The 21,611-nt window shown below is 37.3% G+C and overlaps 1 protein-coding gene across 7 annotated transcripts in view; it reads left to right on the plus strand.

Moving 5' to 3' along the window:
* FAM135A (family with sequence similarity 135 member A) overlaps positions 1-21,611 on the plus strand; it is an 89,731-nt gene that overhangs the window by 64,004 nt on the left and 4,116 nt on the right. For 6 of the 7 annotated variants that reach the window (XM_075087062.1, XM_075087058.1, XM_075087057.1 and 3 more), the window contains 5 exons: positions 1,821-1,981; positions 3,722-3,813; positions 5,877-5,974; positions 11,465-11,616; positions 13,607-13,717. In XM_075087062.1, coding sequence (XP_074943163.1) covers positions 1,821-1,981; positions 3,722-3,813; positions 5,877-5,974; positions 11,465-11,616; positions 13,607-13,717 — 614 coding nt within the window. The remainder of the gene's footprint in view (positions 1-1,820; positions 1,982-3,721; positions 3,814-5,876; positions 5,975-11,464; positions 11,617-13,606; positions 13,718-21,611) is intronic. The other variant, XR_012659543.1, reaches the window with a different exon arrangement.

Here is a 21,611-nt window from a genome sequence, read left to right on the forward strand (position 1 = left end):
TTTTGTTTGTTCTCTAATATGTTCCTTTAAAAAAAATCAGCTGAAAAGTGATGTCGTAATGGCTACTGAGCATAAAAATGGTGTTTTATGAAATGGAAGCTGTTAGAATAGCAAGCATAGGAAAACATGCTTCGAGTTTAAAAACATAAATAACCCCCATTCTGTGTAACTGGTTGTCCATCTAATTAGTGAAGTGAAGGAAATGCACAATGCTAGCCAAGGTGATGGCCGTATTTTTCAGTCTTAACTTCAAATATCCAAAATGTAACACCTTGGAGACCGTAGTGCTCTAAATTACACTGTAATTGGATACCAGGAAAGCCAAATTCAGAGGAACATCAGGGATCCCAGGTTGTACCTCCTCTTGCTGTAAACCTAGGTGTTTCTCTGATAACCCCCTGCTGCTAACAGAACACGGGAAGCAGCAGCCTAATGTGTTGTATTGGAAATAAAACATTGCTAACAGAAAGAAGAAAGCTTAGAAGAGAGGAGAAGCAAGGAGAATGCTAAGCAGGCAGAAAAGATAAAAGACCAGTTAGTTTGTGGTAAGCAGCTGAGAACAGGGGGAAGGATTGAGCAGTGGTGGAGGAAAACAGGTTAGAAGTGGACAGAAAACTAACTTCTGAAATCCTGGAGAGTGGGTAAAGGTGTGGAATGGGAGGAATGAAAAGCACTACTTAGGGTGTTCTGTAACAATAAAAGAGGGAACTCAGAGTAAAATCAAGGACGTGGCCTTGGGGAAGGCAGAGTCTCCCGGAGCATGGGATAACTGGGATTCCAGAGGGCATAATCTGCTTCATAGAGAACCAGCCTTGGTACATTCAGTTCAGGAAACATGCCCTGAGTACAAATGAAGTAACTTCTGCTGCTGAGTGATAAGACCAACTGCCTGCAGTGGTTTCTGTTCAGGCTGACTTCATTGAGAATTGTTCTCGCGGTTTGTGAGGAATGAGCTAAAGATCAAGCTGAGAAAACAGAACAAAAAGTAGAATGGGAGGAAAACAGTGAGCAGGCAGAAGAGGACGTGATACAGCATGAGGCTGTGAGGGATCACGTGGAACAGATGGATTAAGAAGGGAATGAAGCATAAGGAAGCATAAAGCTTGAAGTGCTGCAGGGAAACTGATATGCAGTTAATTAGGTAGGAAGGTCATACACAAAAAACTAGAGGAAGGGGAAGAAAGGGAGGGATACAGGGAACTCCAGGCATGTGGGGAGATCAGCTATTAGAGACCATATAGTGTATGTCTTCCTATCATATCTAAAAGATTAGAGGTCTGTATCTGGCTTCTTCTGAAGCAAGTATCAGTTATCCAGCCTACCAGAGGGGCTTTCTGGTGATCAGTTACAGCACTGATGCCAGCTCTCCGCTGACCTATGAAGTAGGTTTTAAGTTTGGCAAGAATTATCAAAAGTCAGTGGAAATCTTTACCTTGACTTCTGATTGGTTATAGTTCCTGGAATCTTGTTACTGCATTTAAACAAAGCTGTGGCTCAGTCAAGACCAGAACTAACCCAGAATCTTCAGTGGTTTCAGAAATACTTCAGAGTTTGCAGAGATGTTCGAAGGAGAGAAGAGGGTAGAGCTTGGGGTATGGATTGTGTTACAGAGGAAAAGGGGCTGTAGGAAGCTGCAGTAAAAAATGTTTTGAGGAACTGGCTTGTTTTGTGAAAGTAGTAATTTGATAAATATATTTTCCTTCATATCAATTTACATAGAAGACAAAGTAAAAAGATAGTAGAAGACTGTATCCTAGGAGACCCTACGTTTGTCTGGCAATAGTAAATGTTGTTTTATCATAAATATGGTTTTGTTCCAGTTTCCTACAGGCTAAAGAAGAACTGAAGCAACTTAACCTTCCTGGATTTATGTATAGTGATGTTTTCAAACTGGCTTCTTCAATACCTTATTTCAGTATGGAAGAAGATGACTGTTCAGAAGAAGGAATACATCTTATAGTGTGCGTCCATGGCCTAGATGGTACGCTGGGAAATATGATACTGAATGAGATAGTAGTTCAGATTACTGGTCAGGTTTAGCTTTTGTCTTTTGAACACTGAATTGAATGCTTCTGAAATAGGTTTCCTGGAGGGAAATGGGAATCTGACATTGTACTGCTACATTTGACAGCGTGTTCCACAGTATCATTGAAATTAAGAGTTTTATGTAACATTTGTCTTCAGTAACACTTTCATGCACATAAAACCATTCTATGCCATAGTTCGCATTACGTATATCTTCCAGTTTTTTATGTCATACAGGTGTTTGTATTGAGGTAACAGAATAGAGTTACTACAAAACAGTTTTATTTAGAATTTGTAATGTCACATTGTCAAGGAAAACAAAATCTGTGTATCTTATTAGGAAAAAGTACTATATGTAAAATGTAGTCAAGTGTTTTTAAGGTTTTAAAAGGCTAGATTACTGCATCACAGAATGGTTGAGGTTGGAAGGGATCTCTGGAGATTGTCTAGTCCAACTCCCCTGCTCAAAGCAGGGTTACCTACAGCAGGTTGCCCAGGACCCAGCCTCGTTGCGTTTTTGAATATTTCCAAGGACAAAGGCTCTACTGTAGTAGAATGAGAAAATCTCTTGCTAATTGAAATCAGGATTAGGAAGTTTAAATAGCTTGGATGTATTCACCTGCTTTTAGTTCAAAGCATATGTGCATATTAAGAAATATCTCCTCTAGCTAAGATATTCATGGCTTTCTGCCACCAACGTTTTTATTGTCTTTTTTTTTTTTTTTAAATTGAGAAGCTTCTTAAATTACTGATACAAGGAAATGCCAGAGGGCAATAGATAGAATATCAGACTGGACCGACACTGCACAGCCTTCTTGTTCATTCTTCGAATTCCTAAGTTTAAAAAAAATTAACAGAATGGCTTTTCTTTCTTCCTCTGGGCAGAAAGCATCTTTTGTAAGTGCTTTTCAAATGGAACTCAGAAGTATTCCTTTTTACTAGCATAGATGTTCAAGTGCTGTTGCATGTCTAGAATTGACACAAAAGTTAACTTGGCCAAAAAACCTGTTGTTAAAAAACCATGTCTTTGAAGCCTTAGAGAAATCCATATAGTTAGAATTTTCTTACAAAATGGTGAGTTTGTACAAGTTCTTTCCTATTAATAACAGATTTAAATAAAAATCCTTTTCTCTAATTAAGGCATAAAAAGCACTCTTTCTTCAAAAGCATACATGATCATTGATGTAGAGAAGTCTTCATGATGCTAGTTTAACTAGCATTTTTTGTCTTGGGTACCAGTCTAAATGTATCTTTGTCTGCTGACAGTCCACTCTGCCTTTTTATTCTCTGAAAATGTTTACAAATTGCCCTTATTCCTTGCTCCTTCACTAAATTCTTTAAGCTAGCTCTGAGTTCTTTAACTGACTTTTATCAAAGTTAATTAGGTTTTCAAGAATGTAATGTTCACAGTGCTATGTGTCTGTGGGTGCTAAGACAGAATCAAACATGACTTCCTAAACCCTTGCTTTTCTAAAATGGTGTCTGCATTGAATGTCTTTTTTTATAGACTGTTTTGTCACTGCATTTGGCATTGCAGTTTATCATCCTGAGCCTCACTGAATTTTAATTAGGGCTGAGAATATCATTAGCTGTGTTTAAATATAAAGTTGTGCCATAGGTTCATTTCAGTATTCTAGGTGCTTTTATTGCAAGTTAACTTCACAGTATGTAACTCTTGGTTGTTTTTCCTTTTAAGGTAACAGCGCAGATCTAAGATTAGTGAAGACATACATTGAGCTAGGGCTGCCTGGAGGGAGAACGGATTTCCTTATGTCTGAGAGGAATCAGGTATTTGCCAACAAAAAAAGAATTTTTATAAAGCAACGACCAGTGTACATCTTCAGATGTGTTTGTTTAATGGCACTGTCAGTTTGCAGTTTACCACATTTGGTATATTTTATTGTATTCTCATGTAATCCGTTATTTGATCTGTGGCTTGCATTAAAGTATTAGAAAACCTGGTATGATATTGAAGGTAAATATATAAGGAGTAAGACTTGTTGCTGCCATTTTGTTGTGTGTACTAATATCTCCTAAGTTCTTGGCATAATCAGTTAGGATTGTAGATAAAATACCCTCTATATTAATGGTAAAAATGATGATAATGAAAACTGGTGTGGCAAGAAGGAAGATGTGTTATTTCACAGGATCTGAGAAATACAAAATACCTGCCTCTTGTTCTTTTGTCTGCGTACTGCAAGATCCACATCATGAGACCATCAAATTACCTCTTGTGTTAAACTTTTGTGAATTTTGTTATTTTCAGATGACGTAAACTTGCCAAAGCACAGAAGACCAATTTTTGCAATTTTTTAATGTGTCTTACATATTGTATTAGACATAACTCAGTGATGAATTAGAATAAAGTCTCTTCAGTGGCTCAAACGAAAGGTTCATTTAGTGCACTTGCGCTTTCTGGCGGTAGCTGCTGGGATGCTTTGCGAAATAGGCTGGACAGGCACCAAGCCACACTTTCTCTTCTGTAGCCCTATAGTTTTTGGCAGTCAGCAGTTCTGAAACTTTCTGATTTGGGAATTCCGTTGAGACCACTGAGCCTGACAGCTGCTGACAGTCTTGTCTCCTTAATGATGGCTGACTCTTTTTGAATCTTTTTGCTTCAGGTTTCCACAGCATACAGTGGAGATAATTCTATGGTTCATATACATTACTAATTCAGTTGCAAACAAGGAAATTTAAACACATCCCCCTGTAGCTTGTTTTGGGAAAAAAAAAACAAAACAACAAAAGTCAATAACCATTCTCCAATTTCCACTTCAGTTAATTAAGTATTTTATAAACAACTATAATTTCTCCTTCAGGAAGCAACTGAGGAGACTTAGTCCATTCAGTATTTCTCAGGATCGCATGTGAAACAGTTTCTGATCATCCATTATATCCTTTCCTGCCTGCTTTCAAACTTCTTTTCATTTCAAATAGGATGATCAGAACTAGACAGGGCATTTAAGATGCTTGTGCACTATGGACTTACAAAATTCTATATTGATATTTTCTGTTCTTTCCTTGCTTTCCTAACGTAGCTTGTTATACAGAACACAGATGTATAGATTGTTTGCATATATGTTTAGGGCTGTTTTTCCCTATATAACATTGTTTTGCATTTCTTGCCATTTTATCACCAAGGCATGCAGTACAAGATTCTTCTAAAATTCTGGTCAGTTCTAGATTGGACTATCCTGGATATTTAGTTTTGTCTCCAAACTCTGACATCTCATCTGCTTCTTCCCTTTCCCAGATTATTTATCAATATGTTGAACACTACAGATTTTAGCACAGATCCTTTGGAACTTGTGTTGAAAAGCTTTAGGCAGCCTTTCCCTACCTCTGTTTTTAATTTCTTACTGCTAATCATTGTAGAGAATCAGCTGTGAACTGGGAATAGGGCTTTAAGGTGTGTGTTTGTTTTGTTTTGAATAAACTACTAATGTAGACTCTTTTCTGCTGTTGCAGTAATTGTCTAATTTCTATTTCATGGGCAGTCTGATTTGGTTCTGAATATGCAGTTTGGTCTTCTGTTCCACTACAGTTAAGATTGTGTGTAGGGGAAGGCTTAGAAGTAAGGCCGGCTGTGTAATGTTAAGATTCCTTTTGGTGTACTGGAAGAAAGTAGTCTTACAGTAAAATGTGTATGACTTTATTCCATGTTACAAGAAAAAAAACTTGAAAAAATTATAATAACTAGCTGTAGTGTTTATATTCAAAGTTAATATGGATGCTTTTATTCGTGTGCTGTTGATCAAAACACTGGGGAATAACAATTCAGACTGAATGCAGAATGTATATTGCTGCATTAGAAAATACAGTTGTTATTTTTTATTTCTTTTATTTTACAGAATGATACCTTTGCTGATTTTGATTCCATGACAGATCGCCTTTTAGATGAAATTATACAGTATATACAAATTTATAATCTAACCCTTTCAAAAATCAGGTAATATCTGTTCTATACTATTTATAGAAATAAAGTTAAAACTAGAGCCCTGTGTTGTTCTGAACTGTGATGCTCAAGAGCAGGCCAAAAGAGAGATGGGAAAGAGAAAGTCAGGGGGTGGGTGGAGTAGGGGAAAGGAGGACAAATGAGAGAGGGAATTCCCAGCTGAAATGTTGCAAGCTTATCTAGTTGTGTTGGTGGTTTTAGGGCAGCATTAAGCATTACATTTAAGGAACTGCTGTCCTGTGCTTCCTCAGATCCTACATGGTGGGGTTCTGCAGAAAACAGATAATATTTTGAGAAAGTTGAAGGAAACTAATAGCGCTACGTCAGGATGAGAGTTGCTTTCTTCTGATTTGATGGTCTCTTCGCCAAGTATGACATAGCAGACTGTCTATATTGTCATTCCTACAGGGAAATTACACCTTATCTGTGACGTTGAAGGGCAGCTGCATGAAAAAAATACTTTCATTTTGATGCTGAAAAGCATGGTTTACATCTTAATAGAAGACTCATCCCAGTCTATGCGTTCCTGTTTCCTTTTTCAGTTACTTCCAGGGAATACATGTTCTCAAAGTAGGGTATAGCGTTTGGGCAGACTACCTTAGGAACTCAGCGGTGTTGCTGGAGTTAGCTTGTCAACAGATGAAAGGAGTTAATTCAACTCTGACATCATCCATTTGTTTAGGCATCCCCAAATTATACATCTGGAAGGTTTTTTGCCTTGCTAGTCACATGCATTTCCTACAAGTTTCTGCATACTCACGTGTTGGGTAGGCCTTATTCAGCTAGAGAAAACATCTAACGTGTTTAAACATAGTCTCACTTTTTAAACAAATGTTTCTATTTTGAAATAGGCAAGATTTGACATGGTTAATTTTGTCTAAATCGATGAATTAAAAAAAAATAAAACCTCTGTGTGATTAACCCCGTTATCTTCTCGTTGGTCATACCTGAGAGTTGAATTCTTGTTTGCTTTTGGTTTGCTTCTCTCATAAGATTTTCAGTTTGTAAATATTTTTTTCACCTTTTTTTATTACTTGTCACTTGGAAGAAAAAAGAAACTATCAATTTTTAGTTTAGTTTCCTTTTCAAGGTGTATATTTTTGTTTGGTCTTGCCAAAGCAGATGCCTTCATCTCTCAAACTTTAGCTTTTCTTATGAGAAGGTTGAACCTATCAGCAGATCCTAGAGCTGTTCTCTGGTAGCTACATGAGAGAGCTTTCAGCAAGAGATGTGCTTATATACAAGTCCTTGAAGGGGTGACCCAGAAAGTCCAGGAAAGTACTACTGAGAACTCCTCTGTGCAAGCAGCTGATGCATTCCTACCTCATTTGAGCTGTCCCACTGTAAAGAGGGCGGACTTTGTGCTAGTTATCCACGCTCCCCTGAATGATGCTAGTTTCTCCTCATAGAATCTCCCCATCTAGTAAGGGAGGTGTTCTCTGTACAAGTGCTGCTCAGTAGCTGAGTCAAATTAGAAATCAGTCTCCAGACCTGTAATGATTTTGTATGGCAAAAAAGCTGACAGCATTGTGTGTCAGAAATACTTGTTCAGTCTCTCTTTTACACTCAAAGTCTTGTTATGGGCAAAACGGAACACACTTCATATGCAGAGGTAAGAATTTATTGTTAGTCCAGTTAGTGTTTTCATAATCTTATAAAAATGCAGCAAAAAATTACTATCAGTCTATTTACAGTAGTATTAAAATTCATAGTCCAAAATAATGCAGAAAAGTTCCATTACTAATACAGCTACCGTTGTTAAACAGAAACTTTCTAGGACTTTTTCTCAGGTGGTAGGTTCCCCTTCCAGCAGCTCTCTGGGTCCTAAGATTGGTGGTTTCTGTCTTCCTTAAGCAGTGGGACACCCGCATCCTGGGGCTTCGGTGTAAGGAGAACGATGCTCACAGTGGGGGTTTCTGCCTCCTTGGCCTTGGGTCTGCCTAGATTTACTTTCATAGTTTCATATTTTCAGCCTGCCCCCCCATGCTCTTTCTTTTGTTACTCATTTACTCAGGGTTCTTTTCCTGTTCCGTTATCCCCAACACTGGCTTTCTTTTCTGAGTTACAAGATTGTGCTTCTGCAGTGACCATTAATAGACCATTGGGGACCTCCGGCATATGATACCTGCGTCTGCATTCTTCCACGCCACACTTTATTCTGGTGATACACAGTTCAAGCCACACAGAATAACTACTTATTATTAATAGAAACTATAGTGAAACTAAAGCAACTTTAGGCCTGACTTGCTGCCAGACTGCCAGATGATTGTTGTCACAGCTAAAACAAACTAAAATCAGCTCAGGCTTAGAGGGAATCAAGAGAAGTTCTGAGATGCTGCGCTGTCGGGTCAATGCAAAACCTCCTGCCTTCAAGTAACGGCAAAATCCTATTTATTGTGCTACATTCTTATACTGAGATAAGAAAAGGCACTTGCTGTACCATCAGACGCTCTGTACTGTCTGAACCCAGAGCTGTACTACGGTGTCAATTTCAACAAACCAACATTTTTGGTACTGCCAAAGCTAATACTGGTTATTGTACCAGTACACTACCCAACATGTGTGGTGATCTCCTCTGGACAAAATCTTTGTGCTCACTACAAATGTGTAGCAAGCACGAACTGGAAGCTTGATTCAAACCAACAGCAATTTGTCTTATAAAGCAATGGTTTGGTAAAGAATTGCAGAATACTTGAGGTTGAAGGGACCTCTGGAGGTCATCTCAGAGCAGTTACCCACTCACACTGGTGCCACCTTCCAAGTTAATTTAACTTTGAAGAAAGTCCAATTGCTCAGTCATACCCATTCCAGTTTTGAGTATCTGTGAGGATGGAAGTCTTTCCAGGTCATCACACAGACAGGAAATAAACCACATGCTCTTACAGAGTAGTTTCAAAACTGTTCCTCATGTCAGGTCTTACATAACTTTCTGATGACCTGGACTTTTACTTCAGTTGGATTATTCGGCTTGTCATCCTCTTCCCTAAGTAACACTGGCTCACAAAAGAAAGCAGTTTATAATGCTACACATTTATTAAAACATCTGTTCATTGTTTCAGCACCTTTTTGATGATGGGTTTTGATGGATTTTTTTTTTTTTTCTTCCATGAATTTTTATAGTTGGACAGGATTTTTCATTTGTTAGCACGGGATAATGAGGTTTTATTGTGCCTAATTTTCCAGTATGATCCGAATTGGTAGACCTGAACCATAAAGTCCATATAAATACTACGTTATACTTCTGTTCCTTCAGTGTGTTAATGTTATCTTGTGTTCAGAAGACTGTAATATTGCCACCTACTGTTCAGAAATGTGTTGCTTTTGCAGAGCATCCCACAGTTGCAGGTATCCATAACAATGAGTAGGATGGGTTATGTTTTCGTCTTAGACTTCAAGACTGGTTTTGAAGGGGTTTGCTTTTCCTTGCTTTTCCTTTTCGATTTGAACAAATCCTTAAACCTCTATTAGAAAATAATATTAAAGGCTTATTACATGTTCACATAAACATCTGAATTTGAGCACAATATATTACTGTAACCTTTGTTATTTTCCTAAGCCTTTACAAATTAAGAACAAGTGTTTAATCTGTGAGGTGCATTCACATAGCTAATTGTGAGCACCTTTTTTCCTTCAAATGGATCTTTAATATTTCTGAAGTTTTGGTTCAGGTATGCCCATATTCTTGCAGATGGTAGAACTGATTGATGGATCACTGGTTTTTCCAGAGGCGAAATTGTCCTTTGTACAATATAAGAGTTTCTCATCCTTTTATGATGTTTAATAAATAGTGGATGAACTGTCAAGAGAGCATCTCTGCTAATGTTCAGATCTTCTTTAGAAAATAGTCACTTTTACTCTAGAGCAATTCTGCGATGCATATCATCCTCAGAATAAACTAACTCAATTCTGTGGACATTTTCTTGTTCCTAAAGAAATCTGCGGTTTTCTTTGTCTTGTATGGACTTCATAATGTACTCATGAGAGAATGGTTTTAAATTTTAGTATTCAAGAGAGTCAGCAGCTCAGTATTTTGTTTTGCAGATGCACTGGTGTTGTGCTGACAGCAGAGAGGATACATACCTCTAATTTCTAAATTAGCAAACAGCAAGCTGCAGCAAAGAATTTCTGATATTGCAGTAATTTTATAAAACAGGTAGTAAAAGCAAACAGGAAGACTATACATACAGGCTTAAACTGTGTATCGGTAGAGAAAAAATAGCCTATTCTGTCATAGAAACATAATTATGTTGGCGTTCAGGAGTTCAGGGGTGGCCCTGCCATTCTGTAACCTAGTGTTTTTTTCATTTAGCTTTAAATTGGAATTTTCCAAGTCAATAATTCTTGCTTGGGAAGCAATTAAACAGCCCAAGTCATTTTTTTAGCACTGTATTTTACACATTATTACTGTTAGCTTTGTTTGAGCTATTTTTGTTGGTGAATGTAGTGATATGGAGCAAACAGGAAGGATGATTTTACGGGTGTAGTGTTGTGGCGCATATATGATCGAGCCACGATAGTTCAGCTATATATTTTTGATGGTTGTCTGTTAGCTCCGTGTCCTGAGGTTACATCTGTAAAACAGGAAGGCACTTTTTCCTTCTAATTTTGTGAGTCTTGTCTCTACCATATCCTACTCAAGTCAGTGCCCAGGATGGTGTGGTCCTTCCTCAGCAGGGATCTGTAAGCATAACTGCATGAGAACTAGAATTGTTTTATTTTGCAGTGTCTCTTCTAAAGAAATGCTTTTTATACAGACTTGCGGGTACTACAGGAGGCAGCTCAGATTAAGTAATAATTCATTATCTTTAGATACATGAAGAGTCCTGTCCATCTTTGCCCTGATTCGCTTAACCAGGGCAACAACTAAACATACTATTCTCCTGGCAGACAAATATTCTTCAATTGACTCACTCAGGCTGATAATCACTTATTTTGGTCCAACTGCTAAGCAGATTTGAGATGCTGCTTCTATTTTAAAATAATCAGATTCAGTTAAGTAATGGTTTTCCCCCTTATAGGAGTACTTCTGGAATCCTTCTCCGCTAGGTTGTTTCAGTAACTCTAACGCATTTATCATACTGAATTCCATCACATGCCAAAGTAGTGATTTATTCAGTCGTGCACAGCTCACAGAATATTTTGTGAATACTTGGTGCTAAGGGAAATACAGCCAGAAATAATCTTGGGTTTGTTTGGGAGGTGCTGGTGGAAGGATAGTTTGTTTTCACTAGATTTTCAAAAATTATGTATAAAATAATTTTGGAGGAGCTCAGAACATGTTTGTGATGAGTTTTTGCAGCTTGGGAGATATGGGCAAGCTGTTTTCTGTGTGACCTAAAACACAGGCTTCTGAATGGACACTTTTCATTAATTTTTTCCCTGTGCTCTTTCAGCATTTTATGATACCAGTTTTATTTTCCTCTGTTTAAAAGAAGAAAGATTGCCATCAAATTCTATGTTATACTGTTTTTTCTTTTTAAACAGCTTTATTGGACACTCACTGGGTAATTTAATAATCCGTTCAGTGCTCACAAGACCTCGATTTAAATATTACCTCAACAAACTCCATACCTTCCTCTCTCTGTCTGGACCACATCTTGGTACCCTCTACAACAGCAGTGCTCTTGTTAATACAGGTAAAGTAGTGTTTTCAGTAGTGTAAGTTTAGGGCAGATTTTGCCTTTGAAATGCATGTAGCAGTTTCATGTGGGATGCACATTTCTGCATTACTTTGATTATAAGAAAGTGCACGTTTCACTGCCATAAGGAGAGAGAAGGGTTATAAAAATAGGACAATGTGAAAGAGATGGTTGATATAAGCGTTTTCCTGTATGTTTAATTCAGGTTTTCTGTTACACCATAAAAAACCTCCAGTTTTAACGTATTGAGCTCAATTTTTTATAAACTGAATTTTAATATACTTAATCTGCAAAACAAGTAGGTAAGATGCATTAAAATAGGTCTGAACTACTAGTTCTGTCTTGTCTGTCTCAAAAACGACGTACAGTAAACCTTACAACCTGCAGTGTGTTTCTGCAGATGTGTTTGTACCTTATGAATGTCTGTTTTTCTAAAGATTAAATGTAGCTCTAGGAGATCTTGCAGAAACTGCTGACTTTTGAGATAAATGTTAGAAGATATTTTTAAGTAGCATCAAATTTTTAAATGAAAACTTGTTTCTGAGATTACCACCTGCCTTGGAGAGCCCAAACCCCAAATGAGTAACACTTATGTTCACTAAATATAAACACACTCATTAAGGTCTTTAAAAACACTCTAAAAATCATTAATTACTTTTAGTGCCAGTTTATTTATTGGTTGTGTTATTATTTTGTTTCATACAAAAATGAGGAGGGAAAGCTTTTCACTCACGGCCGTTGAGCTTAAGAAAAGTGGACAGGAATTACTGGCTAACTGGAGTTGCTGTTGGAGTTTACAGAAGCAGGAGGAACGTGAGAGCTCTTTGAATTTGGTTGAAACAATACCTTGAATAGCCCTCAATATGCTACCAGGGAGGCTCACTTCAGGTTTAAGTCATCTATAATATAATTCACTATGGGCACGTACTGGGTGTTTAACCTAGTATATCTGTGGGCAGTTTCTTTTATGTATTTTAATCTGTAACTGAATCTCGCCCAAATCACCCAAAAGTGTTAACATTGCTTTGCTTTTAGGAATTGCAGTTTTCCCAGATACAAAGAGGCAGGGCTGTTTGCTTGTTTATCTAATCACAAGCAAATGCTTCCGGTTAACTAAGGTTAAGGCTATCAAAGTATAATCCAGAGTAAATTCACTGAAAAAATCAGGATTTCTGGAGTATTTTCTCTCTTCTGTAGTTGGAGACTGTACAAAATGTCCTTTTCCTATAATAATCTTCCACTACATTTCAAACTCCTTAATATTTTGGAAGATACCAAGATAATAAGTAATGGGTATTGAAATCTAAAGTACTATATTGTATGTATAAATTAATGACCTTCAATAAATTGCTTCAGTTAAAGATAACTATTACCTTGAGGATTGAATCAACACATTCTGGAGGCTGTAAGGGCCTGGTTGCATGCTTTTCTTTTGCTTGGCAAGGGAGAGGAGATTTTCTGAAGGGCCAGTTAGCTGGCTGGCTTTACTAATTGACTAATAAAGAGGGTACAGCATCACAGAAATACAATATTGTGATTTTCCTCCCAGAAAATTCAGCTTCCTTTGTTCAAGTTATATTTAATAAATTCAATGGTTCTGTAAAGTTATTTTTGGAAGTCTGAGAAGTAACGCTTGTTTAGTGCTACATATTTCAACATAAAAGTGTTCTAATATTCTGTAAACAACTGAAATAGAGTTTGTACATTGCCTTGTGGCTAACTTATTAATGTATTTTCACTTTTTGTAAGTGTAGTTCTAGAAAGGCATGTACATTAGTGGAAATAATGGTCTTCATGCTTTATTATATATGGACAGGAAAGAATAATGAATACAGATTTTAAATGTTTCTGGGCTTGGCAATACTGACATGAAGAATAAACAACATCTGAGGAGCTAAATATATGGACTTTACATACTTTTACTTATGTGTAATGATATTTAATATTTTGTTGTGGATCTATACTCACGTTGTACCTAACAATGCAGGACTGTGGTTTATGCAGAAGTGGAAGAAGTCTGGTTCTTTATTGCAGTTGACATGTCGAGACCATTCAGATCCACGACAAACATTCTTATACAAACTTAGTAAAAAAGCAGGTAAGCTTTGTTAATGCTTATTATCTTTTAAAGGCCACTGTACATAAATGCAATAGGAAACCTAGAAAAAAAATTTCGGCAAGTTGCTCTTTCAGTTTATGTAAGAGTTACTTTGGCTTTAGTCCCATATTCTTCAAGCAAAATAAACAGTAAACCATTTTGTTTGCAGAGGTGGACCATTGGTTTGATACTTCCCTTCCTAAATAATGAGCAGAAGTTCTGAGTGCAGTCGCTATGCTGGGGGCAGGGTGTGGGGTGTGTTTATATGTATATATACACAAAATCAGCTTTCTGTTGAGCCACTGAAGCTAGTGATTTTAGTGTGGTAAGTCAAGCACGTATACATTCATTTAAGGTTACCTGTTTCTGTATCTAATTTTATTATCTATTTTTTAAATGTAAAATTCTGCTTTAAAGTTTTTGGTAACCTGTCTTTTATTTCCTCATTAAGATGGTCAGGGAACACAAAAACTCATTTTGATAAAGAAAGGAGAAATTAGTTAGTTAGAAGTGTCTTGGGCCACAGCCTCATACACCGTCTTGTTTCCAGGTCCTTCAGTGAGCTTGGTGTGAGGGAGAAGGAAACGTTGGGGGAGAAGGAGGTGTGAAAGTTCAGTAAATTTAATTAGGGAGGAAAGAAAGCAAGCTTTACTCTTCCCTAAAAGAAAAGGAAGAATATGTTCCTTTGAGGGTTGACCTAATATACTGTATATATACTGTAGGTGTTGGTGTCTTTAACTCTTGAGGCATGCTTCTGTCCTGCCATCTCTGTGTTCATTCAGTTGGCATAGAGTATTGGCTGTGCTTGACTCTCAAACACCAGATGAGAGGAGTGTGGGATTCCTCAACTGTACAGTTTCTCCTCAGATTTTCAATCCAGAGAATTTGCATACTGTTCTCTATAGGGATTCTAAACCTAAGTGTTTCCAGGAACCACTTTATCCCAGGCTGCATGCAAGAGGTTGACAACACTGTTGAGAAGTATAGTCCTGATTTTGCAACTTCTATAGGCTTAGAAAAAAATCAACAGGAAAATAGGTGTCTAAGGTGAAGAAACATCTATCGCTGCTTAATGTGGTGTTTTCCTCAGACACTGGGTTTGCAGATGGGAAAATCCCTCAGGCAGCAAAATCTGCTACTATTTCAACTCTGCTATGGTCCAGTTGGTTTCAAGATTATCCATAAAAGTGGCTGTAGATCTGCCAGGCAATATTTTGAGGGTCTAGGTCTCAGCCATGTTCTTGTATGGTGGTTTGTGGCTCTAGATCTCAAATTTGCCAGGGAACATCTCTGTTAAACACATTGTCTCGTTGCTTAGCCCCAAAATGGATGAATACTTTCAGTCGAGTGTTGTAGGTGAAAGTACACTTGAGCATCTCCTCTTCCACCCTTAAGAAGCAGCTCCAGTATGTACTAATGCTTAGCACCATTCAGAAATGAGAGATTTGTGCTCATATCCATTCTCTGTTCTTAATCCTGGAGCAGTACCAGTTAATACCAGAAATCTTGGAATCCTGAACACATTTCTGATAACTGTCTCAGCATGGCTTCTATCACAACAATGCTTCTAGGAGGATCTATGACAAACATGACAAAAGGCCCTGCCATTTGGGGCCAAGCTGGGCATGGCTGGACATCACCTCAGGCTCTTGGATCTCGGAGTCAGAAGCAGCACCAGTCAGACTCTCTGCCATTGCCAAAGTTTCTCGGCTCTTTTTCTTCCCAGAGATCTCTCTCACAAGAATCTGTTCTGAAAGGAGTTTTAATGCCTTAATGCAGAGAGCTGACAGAATAGTCCATCAGGAGGAGCAGTTTTGTATGTAACATAGTAAAAGGAACTGTTAGTCTTCTGAGCATATGCAAAACTCTCACCTAACAATAGATTCAGAAAAATGAAACTGAAAAATTATAAATATTAATAAATCCCTCCGATCTATATCATGCAACTCTTCCTTAGTACGATGTAAGTCAGTCTGTCATTACTTGCTGAGGGAAGTTACCCAGAACTTGCTCTTTTCAGTTTCCTTAGGTTCTCTACCTCAGTTTTCCTATACTGTAAAAATCTTTTAATAGGATTTTTTTAAAGCATCCAGTAAGAAATAAATAGGTTTTCTGAATAGGTAGAGTTGTTACAGCGCTGCTATTTGTGCATTGTATTTCATGCTTTGCTAGGAATGACAGTTATCCAATTTTGAGATAAAAGGTGAAAGTGTGACACATACGTGGTTATACTCAAGCAGTAAATGCTTATTATCATTAGTTTTTGTCTGATTATTGTTTTGTTTTAAAAATAGGTGGGGCCAGGTCAAGTTTGTTATCTGCCAGAAAACTTGGTGTAAATTGGTTAATATGCTATGTTGTGCCTGGTAAATACAACCACATGCTGGATTAATCTAAGTGACAAAATTTGCATTTAGAAGTTGTTTTTGTTACTAATTGATATTAGCATTCTTAAATGAAAAGGAAATGCGTTCACCTAAACACAGATATCTATGATTTAGAACATGTTCGTTTGATTGTTCTTTTAGAAGTATATCTTGATAAAAGTTTTGTTTGCCAGATTTCCTCAGATCTAGTATTGGAGATCCAGTTAGCTCTCATTTAGCAAGTGAACTCTGGGAACATTTCAGTTTCGTTTTCAACTAATTTTTCAAGGCAGAATGACAGATAACTTATTTTAACACTTTTCTTTAGCTGTTTCTAGTGTATAGATAGGAATTAATTCTTTAAATTGTAAATGCCTTTTGAAATGATTGATTCAGTAAATTACAGCAGATGACAAGTGATGATGATGATTAACTGCTCTTCTAAGTCTCTGTTTTTCTATAGCATTGTATGTCGTTTATCAACTAGTTTTGCTTTTATGCACTTACTGGAGTATTAGAGTTGTAGAATATTTTTTAAAAGTCAAGTACAACTCATTCATTGCCCAGCTATCAAGTTTGTTAAAGCAGAGTGACCTTAAAAAGTTAAAGTGTTAAAGCAACCTTAAAAAGCCCATTTATGTATTATCTTCAAGTTTAAGAATTACAAAAACAAAATAATTTTTCTGGACCATGTAATAGGTTACCCTATGAAAATCTTTATTTCAGAGAATAAAACCAGGTAGTAGAAAGAAATTGAGACTTCAGTATTTGCCATTTGTGATTGGATTGTTGTTTTTTTTAAAAAAAAAAAAGGAAAATTTTTTTTCTGGACTTGACTATTCAAAATTCTAGTAAATTACAGTGCCTTACTGTCTTACAACTGTCATCATTGCTAATTGCTGGTAAGAGCAAAAGCTGACCTTATTTGCTTATAAAGATCAGAAGGTGATAGGATTATTTACTCAAAGTGAAGAGAGATAAAGTTTATGCTATTTCTTGAATTTTAAATTACTTTAAGCACTGGTCACCTTATATTGGCAGTTGAGGGGTTTATACCGTCTTTAACCTAGTGGAAAATTTAGTTTTCTGATGTTGCTTCTTCATAATGATAATGTTTAGAATTATGTTCTTTGACAGTGTTCTCCTAGAAATCTGCTTGTCATGTCTTCAGCAGCTGCAGTCTGTCTGGTAATTTCTGGGGGTCTTGGCAATTATGCTTAATTTCATACCATGACAAGAAAGTACACCAGCAATGCTGATGTGTGTTCAATACAAACACAACTGTAGTTGCACAGATGAAAAATACATGAAAATATCTGCATTATGTGTAAATGTGTTCCATGTTGTAGTATTACGGATTCAACAAAAACTAAGTTTAACTTTTCTTACATTACCTTGATAAGATTTTTGACACAAAAATAAAAATATCTAGTCCTTTGTTATCTAATTCTTGGCTTTTAGACGTTAATATGGTCTATCCGCTTAGTGGAAATTAGTACTTTTTGTAACTGAACAGCTGACGTTTGCCATAAAACTTACAAAATGGTAATTATGCTGACCTGTCCTTAAAGGGATAATGGGAAATGAGTTAAGTATTATTTGAACCTAGTGAGTGAATTAGTTGAGCAGCACGGCACCATGTAGAGGTTCAGTGCCAGGTTCTAGAGTTTGCACAGCTCCTGATTTCTGTTTCCACTTAATCTATTGGTTATGCTTAAATATTTTCTATAAGTGATAACTGCACCTTCATGTTTATCTCCTAACATCAAATGGAAAAACCAGCTAGTTTATGAAATGCCAACTGATTTTTGGCACATCACCAATATAATAATTATAATTAGAATTTTTTTATTTTAAGAGATTAAGGAAGGAAATGCATTTGATCAGTGTATTCAAATATATAATTGATTCCAGCTGGAGCACATAGTAATTTTTGTCTGCGGAAGGGCAGTAGCTCCAATGAAACTGAAGATGTTTTCAGGCGTAACTTGAGCACTGTCCCAAGCACTTCTCCCAGCTTCCCTAATTCACTTTGGTTTGTGTGAGGTAAACAAAAGAAGATCTTTTTTTTTTTTTTCCTCTCTTCAATTAGAATATTTTGTTTCTTACTTTATTTACATTTCATACTCAGCTAGTTGCATTTTTCGTAAAAATTAACATATTTCAGGAAGTCCAGGAAACTGAACTGTAAATTATTTATAGCCATTGCCACCCAACAAATCTGCACTTTTCTTGTTCATGGTACTTCAGATGGCCGTTTTTTAATGGGTTGAGAGCCCCTGCCTCATGTGTTAAGAAATTAGCAGTGAGAGAACAGTTTCATTAATACACAGACTGGTTTCGATATTGTGATAATCTAAGAAAAATCAGTGACACATGACATTTGGCTTTAGGTTGATTTCAGACAAGACTTTTATGTGTAGAATGCCAGTACACTGGTCAGTACAGGTATTGAAAACACAGAGTCCAGTTCCATCAGTTGGTCTTTGCCTGCAGAAACTTGAGCTTGTCAGTCACCTGAAACAAGATTAACTGAAGACCCTGGAGGTAGACCCCAATTCTATATGAATTGTCATTGATCATTTGCAGTTAAGGACTTGGCAAACAGACTGACTGCAAAACTCCAGGCAGAACTCGTTCTCCTGTAATGAATAATGATGTGTGTCAGAAGCATGGCTTGCTGAGACTGGCTTCCTCAAAATCCTGTTTTCTGTCCCAGTACAACTTGTTTGCTCGCTGGTGGGAGTGCTTCTTGCAAAAAAGTTTGGACCTGCAAGTTTTTCCACCTCACCTTTAGTTCTAAACTTTTTTTCAAGTCCCATTTCTCAGGCATAGAATGTGCCCACATTAGCACTCAGGAATGCATTCAGAAGCAAATCTTTTCATGATCCCTCTTTACTTCAGCATGCAATGAATGAACTTTAGCAGCCAGTGCACATTGCTTCCACAGAACCAGACTGGAGCCTAGTCCAAAGTAAACTCTCCTGAAAATGGGCATTATGATGGATGAGGGATTCTTAATACCAACGGGCTTGTTTTTCAGTTCTGTTCCTCTTATGTCACAGAGTTCACAAATGTGAATGTACAGCCATAGTCTCTTCCAGGATGTTTTTGTACTTACGTAGGTAGGCGTAGATTCATATGTCTTAGTACTTCCGCAGGTCTTGATTAGCGGAATTATGATGTGCTTGTTTATTGCCTTGTCTCCCCTCTTTAAAAATGTTCATTTCCTAATCTCTGAAAGGAGGAAAAGATGTTTGGTTTTCATTTACATCCACGTTAACAATGGATCAGCCGTGAATAAGCATGGTTGACGTGTTTTCTTCTTTGAGATGTCTGTTATGTACAGGATATTAGCTTAGCTTACTTGGTGCTCTTTGGCTTTGTGGAGGGAAAAAGCATTTCAGCTCTAGTCTTGAGGGAGTGCCTGTTTATAACTCGTGATGAGGATGAGACTAGAATTGAAACAGCATCCCTATTGGTAGCACAGCCTGGAGACTAACCTAATCAGTTCCGCTAAGAGGAGGGACTTCCCAGCCCTCAGTAGCTCTGTTCTGACAATGTTGGAAGAATCTGGTAGGTTCTATAGCATCTGGAGCCAGGTTCTTTAAAATAAAGTCTTCAAGGCAGAGTTTGAGCTGACATGAAACTCTCGAGTTGATGTAGATCTAGCTCCCTAATCAGTCTTCTTGTGGAACTGCAGCTGAAAGTCTGAGCGTCCTTGCATCTGTACCATGGCATCTTAACCTGAGACCTCAGCTGACTCAGGATCTCAGTACTTGTATTTTTGGGGCACGATTCTAGCTGCATGAGTGATGTGTTAACTTCACAAAGCAGTGCGGAAGACCAGCTGCAGGAGGTGACTGTCTTCCAGGGCATAGTTTTTGAAGTCCTTATTTCCATACTGCATTTTTGGCAAAGGTTCCAGATCCCTATTTGCAAACAAGTATGTAAGTGGACAGAATCGTAGAAGACATTGGGACTATTGTACCTTGACAAAACTGAGATGTTTCCTTCAAATCAAAGCAGCCAAGTATGACCCTGAGCTACCTGATCTAACGTCAAAATTGGCCCTGCTTTGAGCGAGTGGGTACAATCAGCTGATCTCCAAAGGTCCCTTCCAGCATAAATTATTCTTTTATAGGATTCTGTGATTAGTATATTCCTAAGGAAAATGGCAGTTTACTAATGGGATCGGATTGTTATACTTTTTTTAAGCTTATCATAAGTGATTTGATTTGATTATGCTCAAGAACTGTGGTATCCACAGTGAATATTGTCCATTGCAAATAACTGAAACCTTGTTTTGAATTAGTTAAACGGTGGTGGGATGGAATTTTGTCACCCTTTTTGTCATACAAATCTCAGAGAATATCAGCAGCCCGTTCTACCAGTGGCTCCATCTCCCGTTCCCTGCTGGGACGCTGGCTGTAGCTAGGGGGCAGACTTAACATCTGATTCTGTTGCCTGAACATATATAAAAATTTATTCCTCTGTGATTGCAGTTAGTTATGAGTTGCCAGGTCTCCGTACCTGCTGTTCCAGACAGATTTTTCCACTTGACATATTATTTGGAAGAATTGTTCATGGATTTATAGATATCATTTATTTAATAATGACTAATGCTATTATTCAGAATTCACTGGTGGACCTGCGTGGCACGATGGTTAAATGACAGAAATTGTGCTCTGTGTGTATGCTTAGACTTGCTTTGACTGAGATAGAAGCTCCCTTAGGTGATAAGGATCGTCATAAAAATTTGGAAAGCCCATTAAAGCTTTGTTACTACAGGAAGAAACACTCTTATATGGGAAAAGCTTGTTATTTCAGCAGTGATCTCTCACTGGGATTGTTTTTTTCCAAGCTATCTCAAATCCTTTTGAAAAATTTAGTTGGTACTTTCCAGTTAATGACAACCTCAATGTTTTTTTATAGTGCTCTGGAAAAATGTGTGATCTGTTCAGTAGATGATGTGATGATAGGTAAAAATAAAACTGATGCTGATGAAATATCCTATATGCCTTCTTTGCTCCTCCTGAAGAGTTCCGTCAAACACTTTTTCATAATGAAAGGTCCTGATATTTATCATGCTTAAAATGAAGGGAAGCCCAAGACATTATTTTTATGAACCAGAAAATAAAGCATAAAAATGAGCCACTGGGACCAAAAGGTGATGCCTAATTTATTAGATTGTGATGTCCCAAGCTTGTTTTGGGGTTTTTTGTTTGTTTGTTTGTATTATATCGCATGTGAGGGTGAAGAGAGTCTATTTAGATCTTGATTGATGTAGACTGATGGTTCCTCTAAAGATTCCCCAGGATATCTCTTCCTTCTTCAGGTTGATGAAAAGATCTAGGCAGTCCCCTTCTTTGTACCTTTTTACATGAATGCTAATGGATGTTTCCCTAGGGAAGGCACGTATCAAAAAAACTTAAATCAAGCTAGATAGACTCCCAAGGAATTTACAAAATGATTACAGATTAGCCTGCAGAGAATTCCTATCCTTGATTTATTCCATGTTCATTCTT

This window comes from Phalacrocorax aristotelis, chromosome 3 (assembly GCF_949628215.1).
Source record: "Phalacrocorax aristotelis chromosome 3, bGulAri2.1, whole genome shotgun sequence".
NCBI classification, from domain to species: Eukaryota; Metazoa; Chordata; class Aves; order Suliformes; family Phalacrocoracidae; genus Phalacrocorax; species Phalacrocorax aristotelis.